This window comes from Silurus meridionalis, chromosome 20 (assembly GCF_014805685.1).
Source record: "Silurus meridionalis isolate SWU-2019-XX chromosome 20, ASM1480568v1, whole genome shotgun sequence".
In the NCBI taxonomy this organism is placed as follows: domain Eukaryota; kingdom Metazoa; phylum Chordata; class Actinopteri; order Siluriformes; family Siluridae; genus Silurus; species Silurus meridionalis.
This window is the reverse complement of record NC_060903.1, coordinates 5,323,663-5,340,107: the sequence shown is the minus strand read 5'-3', so window position 1 is coordinate 5,340,107 and position 16,445 is coordinate 5,323,663. Positions and strand designations below refer to the sequence as shown.

Sequence of the window (16,445 nt, the reverse complement as noted above, 5' to 3'; positions counted from 1 at the left end):
AGCCTGAGCAACTGTTGTACATTTGTTGGCTGAAGTGTTTTTTTTTTTTATATATATATAATTTGTTATAATACATAAACAGAGTGTCTGGGAACTGGAAAGCAGCGTTAGAATGATCAACCTGTAACTGATAAGCAACAGGCTTAGAGTTGAAAGCAGTGGGCGGGGTTTAATAGTTTACGCTGACATACAGCATTTTCATCCAATAGCGCGGACGGGGCGTGGTTTAGTGATCCCAGGAAGCCTCCTTCAGCAGATCCGAGTGGATCAAAGTGGATTCTCAAAAGGTGCGCGCTCGAGTTTTTCTTTGGCGGCGTTCAACTGTACAGTGCGTCGTGCCGGAAGTTCCTGAAGCGGCTGTGTGCTGGTTGTAACTCCTATTAATCCTCATTGCTGGTAATGTGAGTTTGGACTCTTTAACTGCTTTAAACGGCGACATTCATCCGGGTTTGGTGCGTGTTTGTAACTTTGTAACGACTAGAAACCAAGTTTGCTTTAATATGGGTTCAGTCTATTGTGCACAAAGACAAGAAAACAAAAAAAATCTGCTTCTGTATAAATGTGCTGATTTTGTATGCAATTAATGTTGTGGACATTTAATCAAGTCCAAATTCTAAATCTCTCTCTGTCTGTCTCTCTTTACTGTATGTACTGGATCTGTGATCCCATCTTTCCCAAACCACTGGGAATCTGTTCTTCCAATGTTGCACCCTTGTGTGGGTCATGTCCTCATCTGCTCTGGTAAGTTCTCCTTTCCAAGAACCTTCTTCTTTTGAAACAGACTTTCTTCGAATGCTCATTATGGACCCTTTTCACTCATTTTACTTTGGATTAATTTAATAATTTTGACTCAGAAAATGTCACGGCGTTCTTGTAGTGTGTGTTTTTTGGAGTCAGGTGATCACTAGCTGATGTGTCGGAACTGCCAGCTGTGGTTCGGAAAGGGGAAATGATCCCTCTTTTGTTCCTGGCTTTCACTTCCCATCTGAAGTCAATTGCTGAGCTACTTGTTTAAACTTTCTAAAATAAGATCAGGAGGAACGTCAGACTACAAGGTATCCTCTGAAAGCTTCAGGCTGTATTAATGGTCCGAGTCCTCTAAACCAGGGGTCTCCATTCTTTTCCAGAAAGGGCCAGTGTGGGTGCAGGTTTTTATTCCAACCAAGCAAGTCCACACCAAATTCTACCTGTTCAAATCTTCATTTTCAATGACTATCAGGTGTGACCATTGATTAGTTGGAATGAAAACCTGCGCCCACACTGGCCCTTTCTGGAAAAGATTGGAGACCCCTGCTCTAAACCTTGTGCTGAAATCCTGATGACAGAATGAGCCTTGTTTGAGTAGTCCATATTTGTTTAATCACTACGAAAGTGGCAAAAATCATATATGCATTATATCACTATATTTAGCAAGTCTGATATTGTAAGTGTGATCAGAAAGTATTGTCAATTGTACCATTTCCTGAATAGGTTACCCTAAATGATGTGTTGCTGGATCTAAGGGAACAGTTCAGATAGCCTAAGATGTATAAAAATAGCAGACTTGTGTGATGATCTGCTCAGTAAAATACAACTAGACACTGTGGCTTTCCTTTAAATGAAACAATGACTATGACTTTGTCCTGACATCACATGGAAGGTATAAGATAGTAAGTGTGTCCTCTTGATTGTTGTTCTGAGGATGAAAGGTCACAGGAATGACGCGTCAATGCATTTCATGCTTCGTTATCGGGCCTGCAAATGATAAGATGTTGCTCAAAGGTTGAAGGTAGACCATAGTCCTTGTTCCGCCATGTTGTCTTGTTCCGAAGATGAACTGGCGGTCATGCAGTGCAGGAAAGTCTTTTCTGACTGGTCTGTTCCTCAGTTTCGACATCCTCTAGATCTCTAGACTTTGGTCCGGTCTTGGTGCTCACTCTGCACTTTTGACTTCCTCCTGAAGCCTATTTGAAGGAGGAACATTTGTGTCTTAACATATCCACAGGCACAGAAGTGATAAGGACGCTCTGATTGATACAGCTGACATCCAATGATGAGCTGTACTCTGGCTCAATGCTGATTTTGCCCATAAATAGATATGACACTATGGGGAGAGATAGCACCTTATCATTGGGTATTTATAGCAGAGAGGTGGTCTGTTCTGCCGTGAAAGGTCTTCTGAGTGGGTGTGTGTGATATTTTCCCGGAAAGGAATTATTAGTTTTAGAATAAAATGCATTTCAGCCATCGGCCGTTTTGGCGGTTGTTTACTGATCAAACCCAGATAAGGCACGATTTAGAATTTTTGAAATATTTTTGAAGTTCAAGTGTTTTTATCTTGTGCTTTGGGAAATGATCTCTAACGCTGATCAGGCATTGTAAAAATCTTTGCTTTGTTTTAAGAAAGCCGGAACTGTATTGCTGTCTGCTTTAATCAGTAAAATCTCAGTTATTGAGGCCATTACATGGAAATAAAACATTAGATATCAACTGTATTCAGGCTCACATGATTGATTTGTTTAATATTGAATGTAAATGTAGTGTTGAGTGCACCGATTATCAAATACAATAGTCTTTTGGTGTTTTATCTAGAGCTCGGTCAGTATTGCATTTCATCCAGGCTTTTTAAACTCATTAAACTTCTCCTTTTGATTTGAATGCCCACTAAAGTAGACTCCCATTAAGCGTGATGCGTATTAGACGGAAGTAATAGATGCTTGTTCGAAGTAGTTCATTACACGAATTATAGTACTATAGAAGGTGTGGCGATTTATTATAGTGATCTAGATTTTATAATGGCAATATATTTTTCTACAAGTTTCACCTTACAGCACACAGGTTCTCCGGTTCAAATCTTAGCTTCGGTAACGTCTGCGTATGGTTCACTGTTTTTTCTTCTCAACGCCCAAAAACGTACAAACAGGTAGAGCAAGTAAGTGTGTATAGTGGGTTTATTCCCATGTCACGGCGAGTGTTCACTGGATGGGATCCAGATCTAACCAGGAATACAGCAGTGATAAAAACTACACAGTTTATAACAGAAGGTACTGTACAGGTGAATGGTTGCTCCCAAAACAATATAAATGTGCCCTTTAGCATGCGACCCCATGCTTTTAAGACTTATAGATGTGTTTTTTTTCTACCAGATACTCAAGCGCTTCCTTCGATTGATGGTCGTAGTTGCTTGAATGTATGTTATGGCCAGTCAGAGTGGAAGATTTTCTCATTTCGAGTTTCTATTAGAACTTGATGGTGGAACTCAAGGCTAGTTATTGATCAAATTAATATCAAGATCTACATTTCATTCTTTTCTCTACAAATGCATGTAAATATAGAGTGGGCATTACTGTAAAAAATCTAAGTGGTGAATATTTTCCAGCTGCTCTTATCCAAGTTATCTGAGGTACGTGAGGTAAAATCTAATCCTACAGTATATCTGAGAGACTCGGGTGTGTAGCATTGCTTGATCAAGGGCTCTAACTTGGATCTGTGACTTTACTTGTACTTGTAAGTGTAGAACGTCCTCACCTTGTTCCAAATACATGGTTTCAATGACCATTTATTTTTTAAATTTTTAATTTGATTAGTCTTTAGAAATGTTATTTAAGCAATATGGCAGATTTTGTATAGAACAGGTATTGTATAACATTACAATTATTCAAATAATTTGTCATTACGATATATTTAATCTCCATACATGTGCTACACAAACCACCACTGAAGAGACAGCGACTCAGGCTTCTTTTTCTTTCTTCTCAAAATTATGAAAGCGTGTCTTATGATCTAACACAAGTGCTGATGTGTTAAAAGGGACGTGCTGCATGTCTCATGATTTAATGAAAGTGCTGAGCCTGTGTCGAGATAAGCACTGCCTGGCCTGAACAAGCACTCCGCACATGCTGTCTCATCATATCTTATTAAGCACATCCAGTTAGTGTGTGTTGCAGTATGGCTGCGAGAACGACCTTTTGACTCTAAAGTCGCTTACAGCAGACGTCTCGGACAGCTTTTTTTGGAAACCCACAAACCTCACCGTTCGGCCCAAGTGAAATCGAGTGCATTCGATTCATGCTGCTTTAAAAAGAAGTGAGTCAATCCGTATTGCGAAATCTCTCCCGTGCGTGTACATGCACAATCCGCTCATATCATTGATGCAAGTTAATGACTGCGGAAATTCAAAAACGTGAACGTTATCATGACCGAGGTGAAGGTTCGTTCTGGCTGAAGTGTACCTGCAAAGCCCCCTACAGGCCTAAAACAACAAAACAGATCGAAACTAGTGTGGAAAGCAAAGATCAGCTGATGGCTGCTTTTAGTCATGCTCCTGATGAGCAAGCAGACATCTTTCCTCATTTCTTTGTGTTCTGAGGTGATGATTCATTTGCTTAAGATGCATTAAATGTGGGGCTTTCCTGATAGGGTATAATTATGCACAAAATACTGTGCCTCTTTGAACATAAATGATATAGCTATGCTAAAATATTAACCTGTTTCATTCAGTTCAAGAACATGGACTAATCTTAAAGAAAAGCATCGAAATTGATGTTTCCAGACTGTTATCTGTTTGATAATTATATTTAGTGCAGCAAAAACAGTTGTCAAATTTGAGTATTAAATATTTAAAGCTAATTGTCTCACAATATGGATTTTTTTTTAAGCCCCTTGAGTTATAATCTGCAGAATTTATCTACCATTAAGCACACTGTCCTGTGAAGTAAAAAAAACTTGCAAGTGGAAGTGAGTCTCATGTTTCAACACAGCAGACGTGGAAGGTGGACAAATCTAGTGTTATTTCGAGATACACATGGTGACATAGACCTCATTATTTTCAGCTACTGACTAGATGTGTGACGTTCTCAGTAAAAGATGTTATCATAATTCTACATCAGTGTAATCTGTATTTCTGCAGTGATACGTTTTGAATGTAATTCTTGAGAAGGATTGTGCACAGAAAAGCTATTAGAAATTAAGGAAAGAGGAAGGGCAAGCATGATTTAACTTCTCTCACCCTCACAATAACAGTGATCCAGGCTGTCATGGCTGTCCATATGGATTAAGATGTGTTTTTCCAAAGCTGTTTTAACTAAGAAGAGTAGATTTAAAGACAAATACCATGACTTTGCCCAATGACTCGTCAGACTAAACGTCTCTTTTGTTGTTTCTTTCATCTTGTATGAAAGCTAAGAACTTCTCATTGAACAGTTGCTAACCGCAACAATGATGGAACTGTAATGGAATGACATTTGGCTCACATCTAAATGTGGAGGAGTTTCCTTTTAAGTCTGGTTCCTCTCGAGGTTTATTCCTTATACCCCTGTGTCCAGTATGCATTTAAAAGTTATTTTTGCAATCTATTTAATTCTGTAAAGCTGCTTTGGGACATTAAGAGTGATATGAAAAATTTAATATAGCGAAGGTGTGTCCACATTTAGTTAAGCATTTTACTTTTAGTTCTTAAAATCCTCAAAGAACATCCAATCCTGGATTAGATTTTGTGTTCAGCCTTGTGTTCGAGTGTGTGATTGTAAATGACTCCGTTAATGAATGCCACATAAATTTGAGGCTGGAATGTAGATGAACTGGATCTGCATATATGTAAATGGCCAGACTATGCTATCATGGGGCATTTTTTAATTATTTTCCGGGGTGGGATAACAATAAATTAGGACAGATCATCAACCTTTATGCTTAATCTGCCCAGAAGACGCTTAGAGGAATGGTTCTGTTTAATATTTAAATATGTAAAAATCATTCAAGAGCCAAAATGATTGGTTCTCTAGGCCACCGTTGGGGTTTTGCCTCAGACAACTTTGCAAAGGTTAGTGTTGGCAGGTTTTTTTGTTTCCTTCTAGTGTGTAGGTATGGGATTAGCATGGATTAAATAACAATTATGTTTTTACTATGTGTAAATAAACTGGTCTGATGGTGATGGTGCTGTTTAAGGAAGCAGGTTCTTTTTTAAACACCGCTTTAATAAGTGTAAATATTGCAATAAGGATTGTCATTCTCTTAAGGCAGAGTTGAGCCCTGGGCCAGATTTTGCATTGCCTGCTGTTGGCAAGCAGATCCGGAAACCCTGCCATGCATGAACTCTGAAACTCACTAACCCTGTCCTGTGTTCTCTCTGCTTTCAACACATGGACTTGGTCTTCAGGGTGGATTAGCACTTAATTACCTGGTTAGTTTTGGGAGCAGGGAACACACCATTTGACCTCAGCACTCATGTGTATCAAGTTAATGCTCCAATCTGGACCAACTCTATCATTTTATTCTTCCCGCATGCACACTAGTGATGGGTCGTGAACGAATTGCTCATTTAGAACGAGTCTTTAATGTGACTCAGAAAAACAAGTCGTCTCAAAGAGTGATTTGTTCAATAAAATTAAATAAAATGTTCATGAACAGAATAGCTAAATCTCTGTAGGTTGTTTACAGGAAACAAAATGTTGTCGTTTACATCTCGACTATTCTAGGCCAAGTAATTCGTTCTTTTATCACGTGACTCCCATATACGCTATGCAGTGCAAATTCTTTTTTTTTTTTTTTTTGCCTGTATCTTGACATTCTTTTTGCAACAATAATTATAGTCATGCGACAAAAGAACTAACGACACGGACCAGAAGATATGAGTGGTGAGGCTACTCATTCTGTTTATCATAATTTGTCATTTTCATTATTGGAACTACATTCAAAGTCATTGTATGTAGATGTGTTGTTGGTGGGGGGGGTCGTGCTTATTGAAGATGTTACATTTTATTTTATTTCTGAACAAAGGAACGAAATTAACTAAAAATAATAAAATAAAAAAAAGATTCGTTCGTTTTGATTCAAAGAACCGAGTCACTAAAATGAACCGATCTTCCCATCACTAGAGATTCACACACTCTAGATTTCGTGCTTCCGCGTTCTTTTCCCGCTGCACGTCTGACGCTGTATCGGCGCTCTATGATTGGTCGGAGCGTTTTGCGTCACTACGGTGCGTCTTTCGCACGTCGGTCCCTCCTCACCCCCAGCCTAAAGCTCGCGCGCGGATGATAAGGGGCGGGTCACGGGGCGGGGCTTAAACAGTCAGTCGGTTATTCAGTCAGCCAGTGAGTGGAGGGTAAAAGCGCACCGCTGGCTGCGGCTCCGTGACGGTGGAAAAAGAATCCCGAAATCCCGGTAATGTCCATATTGACCGTATTTAGAGAGCGCTGTGTTTGACGTTTTCCTCTCGTAGGTGTGTGAGAAGCAGTACGCGAGTGTGTAGTACCGTGTCCGGGGCTTGTTTTGAATCCGAACGTGGAGCTAGCTTAATCTTTCCGGTTTGCTCGTGTGGAAATGTATGTAATGTTTATCTGAAATGGTTTTTTTTTCCTTAGTTAATTTGATGTGCTGTTGTGTGAATAAACTAGGAATAGAACTGATACCGCTTTTCAGCCTCATTAATACCCAGGATGAAGCTCAGGCTCTGACTGTATTAGTCACGTGTCAAGTTATAAACCTGTGCGCGAGAGTAGAACGACAGGTCGCTATTGGTTACTGTAGTTATAGGTACTGTAGGGGGCGTTCCCTTTTTGGAGACCGTACAGTACATTGACTGGTGCGGGTTTACTCCCGCTATTATCAAAGGGTTCTTGTTGCGCATGCGCACTTCTGTCATTCCATGCTTCTTGACATGTTTTAATGCAGGAGCTCATTAATATGTTCACGATATACTGTGCTGTGTAAAACAAGAATGCTTTCAAAAATAGAAACCTCAAAAGTTTAATTTAGTTGATAGTTGCCTCATATCTTTTGTCTCTTCATGTAATCCCAGACAGACTTGACGATGTTGAGCTTGGTGCTCTGTGGGGCCCAGAATGATCACTTCCATGGCCTTCTTGTTGTTCTCTACGCTGAAAAAAGTTTTTAATGACATTGGCTGTTTGGGGTCATTGTGCTGCTGCTGAAAACATTTGTGGGAAGAATCAGATGCTTTCTGATTCCTGATGGTATTGCATGATGGACAAGTGTCTGCTTGTATTTCTCAGCATTGAGGACACCATTAATCCTGACCAGATCACCAACTCCATTCGCAGAAACGCAGCCCCAGACTTCAAGGATCCTCCACCCTGCTTTACTACTGCTTGCAGACACTTGTTATTCGACTAATCTCCAGCAAACTAGAGGCTCATTACAGGCAACAGCTAACAGCAAACTACAAGCACATATATTAGATTTTGACTCATCAGACCAGGTTTTTTGATAAAGTAGCCAAAATTGCCCATGTCATCCCAACCCCAATACCACTTCCTAGTACAGGCTTCCGAGCAACCTGGGTTAGGCGAAGAAAGAATTTCACTGTGCTATAATGTTTATGTGGCAAATAAAGTCTATTCTATTCTACTGATCACCTGCCAACATCGTGACAGTATCCAAGTGAAGCCTCTACGAGCTTTCTCTTTTTGCAGATTTTGCACTGGTCTATTTGGACGGTCTTTTTACCTTATGTCTTTCCCTACAGTACAAGATCATCTCAATAAAATATTCTCAGACTGCACGGTAAAACGTGTTCTCCATGTCTGATTATACACCAAATGTCGTCTAGTGATAGATCTGCGGTGAAAAGGGCATTTCATAAACAAACTTTCTTAAAAGAGAGGCTGAAATTTTTGTGTAATCCTCAAATTATGCCTTTTATATGAGGGTCATTATAGCAGTCTCGGTTTTTAGTGTTGGGGGGCATTTTGCCATGCAAAATCAATGTCTTGAGTCATAATAAGACCACGAATATTGTGCGCAAACACACACCCCCACCATGTGCATGTAACAGCTCGCACATTGTATAACGTCTTTCTGTGGCTGCCCCTGGGCAACATGAATAGTTGGCATTTTTGTGTAGCTGGATGACATTTCTCTGCAACAGCCGCATGACCTTTTGACCTCGCATACATGGCCGCTATTCAGTTAAACAAGCGTTTGCGCCGAATGAAAGTCGGGGGATAAACGAGGAGCTTTGTCTCTCTTCTTTCTGTTCCATGCTTCGAGTTTGAATCAGTACCAAGATTAGCTTTTCATCATTTTACATGAGTGTCCGATCCCAAACCCGCCGAATTCTCCTGAAATAACTGTTGGATTTGGAGCAGATTTTTTTGTTTGTGATTTAGTTCATGAAATTATGCAATGTGTTTATTATAAAGACTCATTATAATGACTTAGAATAATGAATAACAAATGCAAATAAATGGTATAAAATGTTGCTAACTTAGTTTAATGATGGAGAAACTGAATTATTATTACTATTAACATTATTTAAAAAATGTGTATTTAGTTATTTTTTTAAGCATTTAATTCATTGTGTTTGTAAGGCTGCGTGATTTGTGATCGGTGGAACTGCAGAACAGTAAAGGGACCTCTGTGAGCCACAAAAGCCCTGTAATTCCCTTGTGACACCTCACTTATTTCAGATGGGAAACACACACATGCTTCCAGATGTGCCTGGAAAATACAAGCATGCAAATGTTTTCTGGCCCCCTCTTTTTTTTTTTCTCTCTCTCTTTCGTTCTCTGATTTTCCCTTTTCCTCTACACGACGATCCACACCGGTCTTATTTTAGCAGCGTGGCATCCATGAAAAAGTGTCATAAAGTTGCTACAGGAGCTCTGACAGATGTTCCAGTGTCTGTTTGACTGCCAGGAACACGATGGCAATTAGTGCTGATTCAGCAACCAGCAGCCTTCTGCCAGGAGTCATCTCAACTCTTAAATGAGTAAATTTATGAAGCTTTTAGGCATCAGTTGTCTTTTATCTTTAATTTGATTTAAGTTGTTTTTTTTGTAGAAATGTAGTGTGAAATGAGTATCAGTTGCTTTGGTCAGCATTTGTATGTGATTCGTTAAGGATGGTTGGGATTCAGAGAAACCGTGGGTTACTATAACAACGTGGTGTTTCTCTGGTAACAAGCATGAGCGCTCTGTAATTGTAAATGGATTCTGCAGAGAATATACTCGGGGAGGAAAGGAATGTCGAGGGAAGAGAAAAGGAGGTCAGGTTTGGACTTTTGATTCATAAAAACCGACAGGCTGGAATTCTATATAGTAAAGGTTTTATATCCTTATGTTCATACACAGTAATGATGCTCTGAGGAGAGGACTTAGACAGTCTCTCTCTGATGCTAAGAAAAAAGAATCTGTGCCCTATTTTGCTGCCCTGTGGTTCACACTGACCTGCTTAGGATGTACTCAGGCTCCCCCGGCTCTTTCCCACTTGGAAGGCTGCATTACCATTGCTTTAATACACCAAAGCCAGATAAGTAGGGGAGAAACTTTATTTCAGTCATTTGAAATTTAGTGTTGATATCTTGTCTTGAACCTTGATGATTCCACAATCCAAAGAATCCAACAACAAAATCGTCCATGTTGTCTGGGCTGGTGGGATGTTCTACTCGCTCCGTTGACTGTAGGTAATCATGGCTGGCTGTGTGATGAGCAAGAGATTTTCTTAGCTGTTGTACGATTGGGAATCCTGAACTGGTGGGTGGAAAATTGGTATAAAAGTCTGTCGGTTTTAATCTTTCACTTGTTTGCCAACAAATTTGAATAAATTTGTGTGCACAAACTTTTTCCAACACTCTTTTTGTCATTTTCTTTTATCCTTCCCCCTCACTGTGTTACTGAGAAATCGGGAAATCCCTCTCCTGATGCCTTGTGGTCGGTTGTAGAAAATGAATCACCACCTTCTGACAGGTCACAGTTGAGAATTTAACAGTGCTGTGGTATAAAACCAATATTAACCTTTTATAAATAAAAGGTATATTTATGTTCTGTGGTGTAATTTCAGGCCTGGTATTAGCCTTGATATGCTTTAAATATCCTAACGACACTATCGTCCAGTAAATCATGTGTTTAAAACGCATTTCAGTGCTCGTTTTTAATGACCCGTTATTGCGTGTGAAGCAGTAGGAAGAGAAGTGAAGGGTGGCTTCATTCTTGAGGTGTCATTTTGACTTCTCTGCACTACCCTTTAACCCAGTGGTGACTCTTTGGTGTTGCATACCTTGGCCTGGTGTTGACATTCCCACTGAAATCCCTGAGCGCTGAGATCCTGTCCTGAGAACACACGTGCCCAATAGCTGTCCTGTACACAGATTCGTGTGCAAGCGCGGCTAAAAATAGAGCTCTGTATGTGCGAGACAGAAAGCGAGAGAAATGGGAATTATTCACTTTGCGAATTCCCCTCAGAGACCCCACTGTGTGTGTGGAACTGTTAGTGTTCCTCAGTGTAAATGGACGTGTTTGTTAAGGTGCTTGGTTAGCCAGGCGGCTGTTCCAGCACGAATAGTTTCACTTGAACTGAACCTCAGCTTGTATAAACATTTCCCACTGTTTAGAGTGTGGTTTTTTTTTATTCTTCTCCAGATTTGGGGCATAAATGCGTTTTATTTGTTAGCCTGGCTTCGTTCGCACGTTGGACACAAACGCGTTCCTATGTAACAGGAAAGATCTGCATTGTGGCTTGTGTGCTACTAATAGTCTAAAAATAAAGACGATTTCCTAGTTCAGGATTATCTGATGATGCTTTAAGATGGTAGTATCTCCACAAGGCATATATAAATATAATCAAGGATTTTGTGGCAGCCTGGGAAAACCCTTCACATGGGGAAACTTTGACTTTGGCAGATCTACAGTGTATATAGTATACTATGATTTTATTTATTTATTTATTTTTTTGTTTGTTTTTTTTTTTATAAAGAAATGTCAGATAAAAATGTGAAATATGTGCATGTCTAAACATTTGATGTTAATTTTATAATGCATCTAAATAAAATTTCATTCTATTTATTGTTGTTTTTTTTTTTTTGCAAAAACTAATTCCTGTCTCTCTTATTTATAGTGTGATTTGCCATGACTGCTGATGCAGACTGGAATTCAGCAGCCAGGCAGAATCGCATCCATACCCAGCGGCTCCAGCCATCCCAAAATTATCGTCCATCAAGCATTCCACGGGTAATAGGCAGAGACACAAACGCAGCTCCAGGTAAGCATGCTACGCATACATACTCTAATACGCACTCACACAAATGCACACGTACCTGTTATACGCTAGCTTTTTTCATGTAAAGCAGAGAAACAATAAACCACCATTATCAGATTGGCACTAAGGATCCTGGTGTAAAGAGATTTAAATCTCGTACCTGAGCAGGATTTGACTGATTCTTGTAGTACTGGTGCAGCAGTTGGGTCTGTGGTCTATTGATCTGAAGATTGTATGAATCTTCGTACCGCTAAACGCCTCTGCCAGGTGTTTGTGCAGCGCCCGTAACCCTCGTGTGGATTACAGCATCAGCCAAACGAGTAAATGTAAATAAAATATAGGAGGCTGTAATCAAATGTTGAGAAAATGCTTCAGAGAAAGAGAACCGACGAACGCGTTTGCACTACAATAGGTGTTCAAAGATCTCGACTTTCTTCACAGATAGCATCGTGTATTTAGTAATAGCTGGCTGTATGGGGAAGTGATGTAATGCAACTAAACAGTAGTGGTTTGTGAGGTTTTAAAAAAGCATTTTGCAGAATATCGGTCACTAAATCCACGTTCCCTACCAACACTAAAGCACTTCTCTGCTGCTCTGTTGCTGAAAAGATTGAGGTTAAATAGGATTAGCGGTGATGTGCTTTCTGGCACAATAATGTAAAAGGCTGTTGAAGATCTCGAATAGCACTTGAGACCGTAATAAATCTAAATGTTACTCTTGAAAAGCTTGACAGTAAAACTATCATTTTGCTTCCGTTTTTGTAGTCATTTTTCCAAAAGCTTCTTGTCGACTTTATGGCTTAAGAGTAGAGCTCATTACTGTTTATTCTTTTTCTGTACCACTCAACAGTTCATTGTGATGAATGTAACTTTCCCCTAAGCATTTAATAAAAATAAATATAAAAAAAAAGCAACACAGCCTCAATAATGAAGCAGAATTAGTTCAGCGTGTCAGCGTTTTTTTTTTATCAGAAATGAATTCATGTTTTCTGTACCTTTTCACCCTTTTTTTTTTTTTTTTTTTTTCGTTCATTAAAATGAATTTGCAAAACGTCAACGCATCATACTGACCCTCTTTAACTCACACTGATGGGATCGCTTTGGTGGATTTTTAAATGATTTTTTTATCACTCCAGCCTTTTAAATTATTTATTCATTTATTATGTATTAAATCATTTGTTTGCGCCTGGTTAATAATGAAATCATAAATAAAGATACTTGCTTAAAAAACTTTGAAATGTTATATGATTGTTTGATTTTAAACTTTTTTTTTTCCCTTTAACATTATAACGTGTCTTTATAACAATCTACCCATGTGTTTTCAGCTGAGTGGTGAAGAGGTCTACATAGAACAGAAGCTTACAAGCAGCACCAGTTAAACACCATGCAGTGCAGGATCACCCTATTGGATGGCTCGGACTACACCTGTACAGTGGAGGTGGGTGGGACCAAGAGGTGCCACAGTGGGTGTGATTAAAAGGCACTAGTAAATAACGAGTGAGATGAGATAAAAGAACAGATCTTGCTATAAACCAAGAATTTAATTCTATATTCTGATTGTCTTAGAGGTGTTTCTGTGCCTGCAGCTCTACCACTAGTTCTGAGTAGTAATGAATTTCTAGAGTAAGGTAATGCATTATTTATGGGACTCCAGCCTTTTGTAATGGTCGACTTTTTTATTTTTATTTTTTGGTGGGTTGTGAAATTGAATTGTGCCCCTCAAATGGCAAAGCGCACAAGTAATAATTTACCGTCATATCTGTAGATAGTTTCCCTTAAAGTGGCTTAAAGTGTTTATGCCAAACATTTCCTAATTCTCTTTCTTTGTCTGACTTGATCAGAAAGAGATTGCTGATTTTGTTTTGAGAGTCAGGGCTTTTACGAAAGACATTTGTCCTTTTAGTTGCTGTGCTTGGCTTGCAGTTGAGATATTAACTGATGATCTGTAACATTATGAAACGTTCGTGTGTATGATGTAAAAAGCAAAGCGGTTCGCTTGTAAATTTCCAGGCCATGTATTTGTTTCGGATTGACTTGAATTATCACATCTCTTCTTACATTCTTTACAAGTGTTCAAATGCTTTCCAAGAAAAAAATAAAACAAACCAAGGGAATAAAAAAAGTTGGTGTAATTTAAGATAAGAATAGAGGCATTGAGAACTCTGTGTGATGTTAGAGGTCTGGCAGAGTGAGTATATTCAGGCCAGCCAAGTCTTGGGTTTTTCCTTTCCTGGACCCCAATAATTTTCACTTGCTGCTCTCCAAATTACAGCTTGCAGAATTACATGCTGCATAATCTAAAGCATGTGCAAACGATCATAGTGCTGCGTTTCACTCTTCGATGACCAATTTAAAGGAGAAGAATTGAGAATCTGGTGCTTGCTCAGTTACTGGTGTTGTATGCCTTAGATGATAGCTCGTTTTCATTTGCAGTCAGCTTAGCAGCAGAACGGATTGTTTTAACAGGACATGGCTTTGCCATTTGTCAGATTAAGTGACTGGCTTTATCATTTTATCTCACAGTCTTTCACACTGAAGAGTCACATGACACACTAATTTTTTTTTTTTTTGCCAATAACATTCTCTGTCCTTTATTGTCATCGACAGAAGAAAGCCAAAGGCCAGGTCCTGTTCGATAAAGTATGTGACCACCTCAACCTAATGGAGAAGGACTACTTTGGGCTGACGTATCGTGACGCAGAACATCAGAAGGTAGTAAAAAAAAAAATCTAAATTTGCACTTATTATTATTATTGTTTACCATAAGCAACACCATGGAAATTATTGTTTGCTTCTTGTTTGTGATTTCTTTCCAGAACTGGATGGACCCTGCAAAAGAACTGAAAAAACAAATTAGAAGTAGGTCAACTCTGTTTTTGGCGCAGCGTCTTTCTGTTTTCTGAGCAGGCGTCTCAGTTAAAAAAAAATCTTTTGTGTCTCTGTGTGTCCTAGGTGGTCCCTGGAACTTTGGGTTTAATGTGAAGTTTTATCCTCCTGACCCATCTCAGCTGTGTGAAGACATCACTCGGTAAGATGCAGCAAAATTTGTCTTTCCTCCTACACCGCTTTTTAATATTTCTATAGATATTCACACCTGAGTTTGTCTCCACAATAGCTTGTTCCCTATTGATGAAGACATGTTTTCCAATGAAGGTTCTGAGATTCCACAGCATAAAACACACATGCTCAATCACATATTTTTCTCCTCAGCTGAACTGAGGGAACAGTCAGTTTCTTATACAACTGGATTGATTAAATGTTATTAAATAAGGAATCAAGCATGTCAAGGCATGCATTTTTAGGTGGAGAAAGTAAACCAGTTCATGCCACCCTGAAAGTTATTTTCCATTTATTATAATCGCAAAAGTGCTCAATTCCTTTTTTTTCTCTGTCTGCTAGAGTACATTTTAATGTACAATAAATAATTTTATGACTTGACTTTTTCATCTTTTTATATTTAAATGTTACCAAGGAACTGCAAGGTCCTCTGTACTAAAGACTTTCAGCTGGCAGAAAACATTACAGGTTAAATTATTTACAGCTTTACTTTTGTATTATCACCTTCTGACACGTTCATCAATGAGAATTAAGCATTCAGCTTTGCTGTGGTACAATAAAACGGAAAATGACATTCTGAAAATGTTGCTGTTCTCGTCACTTCCTGTTTCCCTTTTAAGTTTTTTATTTTTAGTGTGGCATCACCATTTTTGTGGCGAAGCTAGCTTTGTGCTGATGTTTAGTTCAATGTGGTATGAAGTGTCTTTGGAAATTTCACCATCGTAAAAAATTTTTCTCTTCGTCAGGTACTACCTGTGCCTTCAGCTGAGAGATGACGTCGTGTCGGGCAGATTGCCGTGCTCCTTCGTCACTCATTCTCTCCTGGGTTCATACATCGCCCAGTCTGAGCTTGGAGACTATGACCCTGAAGAGCTGGGCAGCGATTACATCAGCGACCTTCGCTTCGCTCCCAATCAGACCAAAGAGCTGGAGGAAAAGGTCATGGACCTGCATCGCAACTACAAGTGAGCAGAACTCTATAAGACAATAAAGACCTATTGCTATGATATTGACAATCAATAAATGTGTTCAAATAGTGACACTACTGTAGATGACTGTAGTTCGTACACTGATCAGGCATAACATTGACATTTATAACATTATGACAGGTGAAGTGAATAACACTAATTATCTCTATCATGGCACCTGCCAGCGGGTGGGATAAACTAGGCATCAAGTAAACATTTTGTCCTCAAAGTTGATGTGTTAGAAGCAGGAAAAATGAGCAAGGGTAAGGATTTGAGCGAGTTTGACGAGGGCTAAATTGTGAAGGCTAGACGTCTGGGTTAGAGCATCTCCAAAACTGCAGAGCTTGCAGGATGTTCTCGGTCTGCAGTGGTCAGTATCTGTCACAAGCGGTCCAAGGAAGGAGCAGTGGTGAACCGCGACAGTGTCATGGCCGGCCAAAGCTCATT

The 16,445-nt window shown here is 39.3% G+C and overlaps 1 protein-coding gene across 4 annotated transcripts in view; it reads left to right on the top strand.

Annotated features, from left to right (window-relative positions):
- The first annotated feature begins 233 nt into the window (after nucleotides 1-233).
- epb41l3b (erythrocyte membrane protein band 4.1-like 3b) overlaps nucleotides 234-16,445 on the top strand; it is a 34,204-nt gene continuing 17,992 nt past the window's right edge. Inside the window, exons 1-7 of one of the 4 annotated variants that reach the window (XM_046876391.1) lie at nucleotides 234-401; nucleotides 11,860-11,976; nucleotides 13,299-13,411; nucleotides 14,581-14,685; nucleotides 14,790-14,832; nucleotides 14,926-15,001; nucleotides 15,777-15,995. In XM_046876391.1, the coding sequence (XP_046732347.1) occupies nucleotides 13,358-13,411; nucleotides 14,581-14,685; nucleotides 14,790-14,832; nucleotides 14,926-15,001; nucleotides 15,777-15,995 (497 nt within the window). In that variant the 5' untranslated portion in view covers nucleotides 234-401; nucleotides 11,860-11,976; nucleotides 13,299-13,357. The remainder of the gene's footprint in view (nucleotides 402-11,859; nucleotides 11,977-13,298; nucleotides 13,412-14,580; nucleotides 14,686-14,789; nucleotides 14,833-14,925; nucleotides 15,002-15,776; nucleotides 15,996-16,445) is intronic. The other 3 variants (XM_046876392.1, XM_046876393.1, XM_046876394.1) reach the window with 3 other exon arrangements.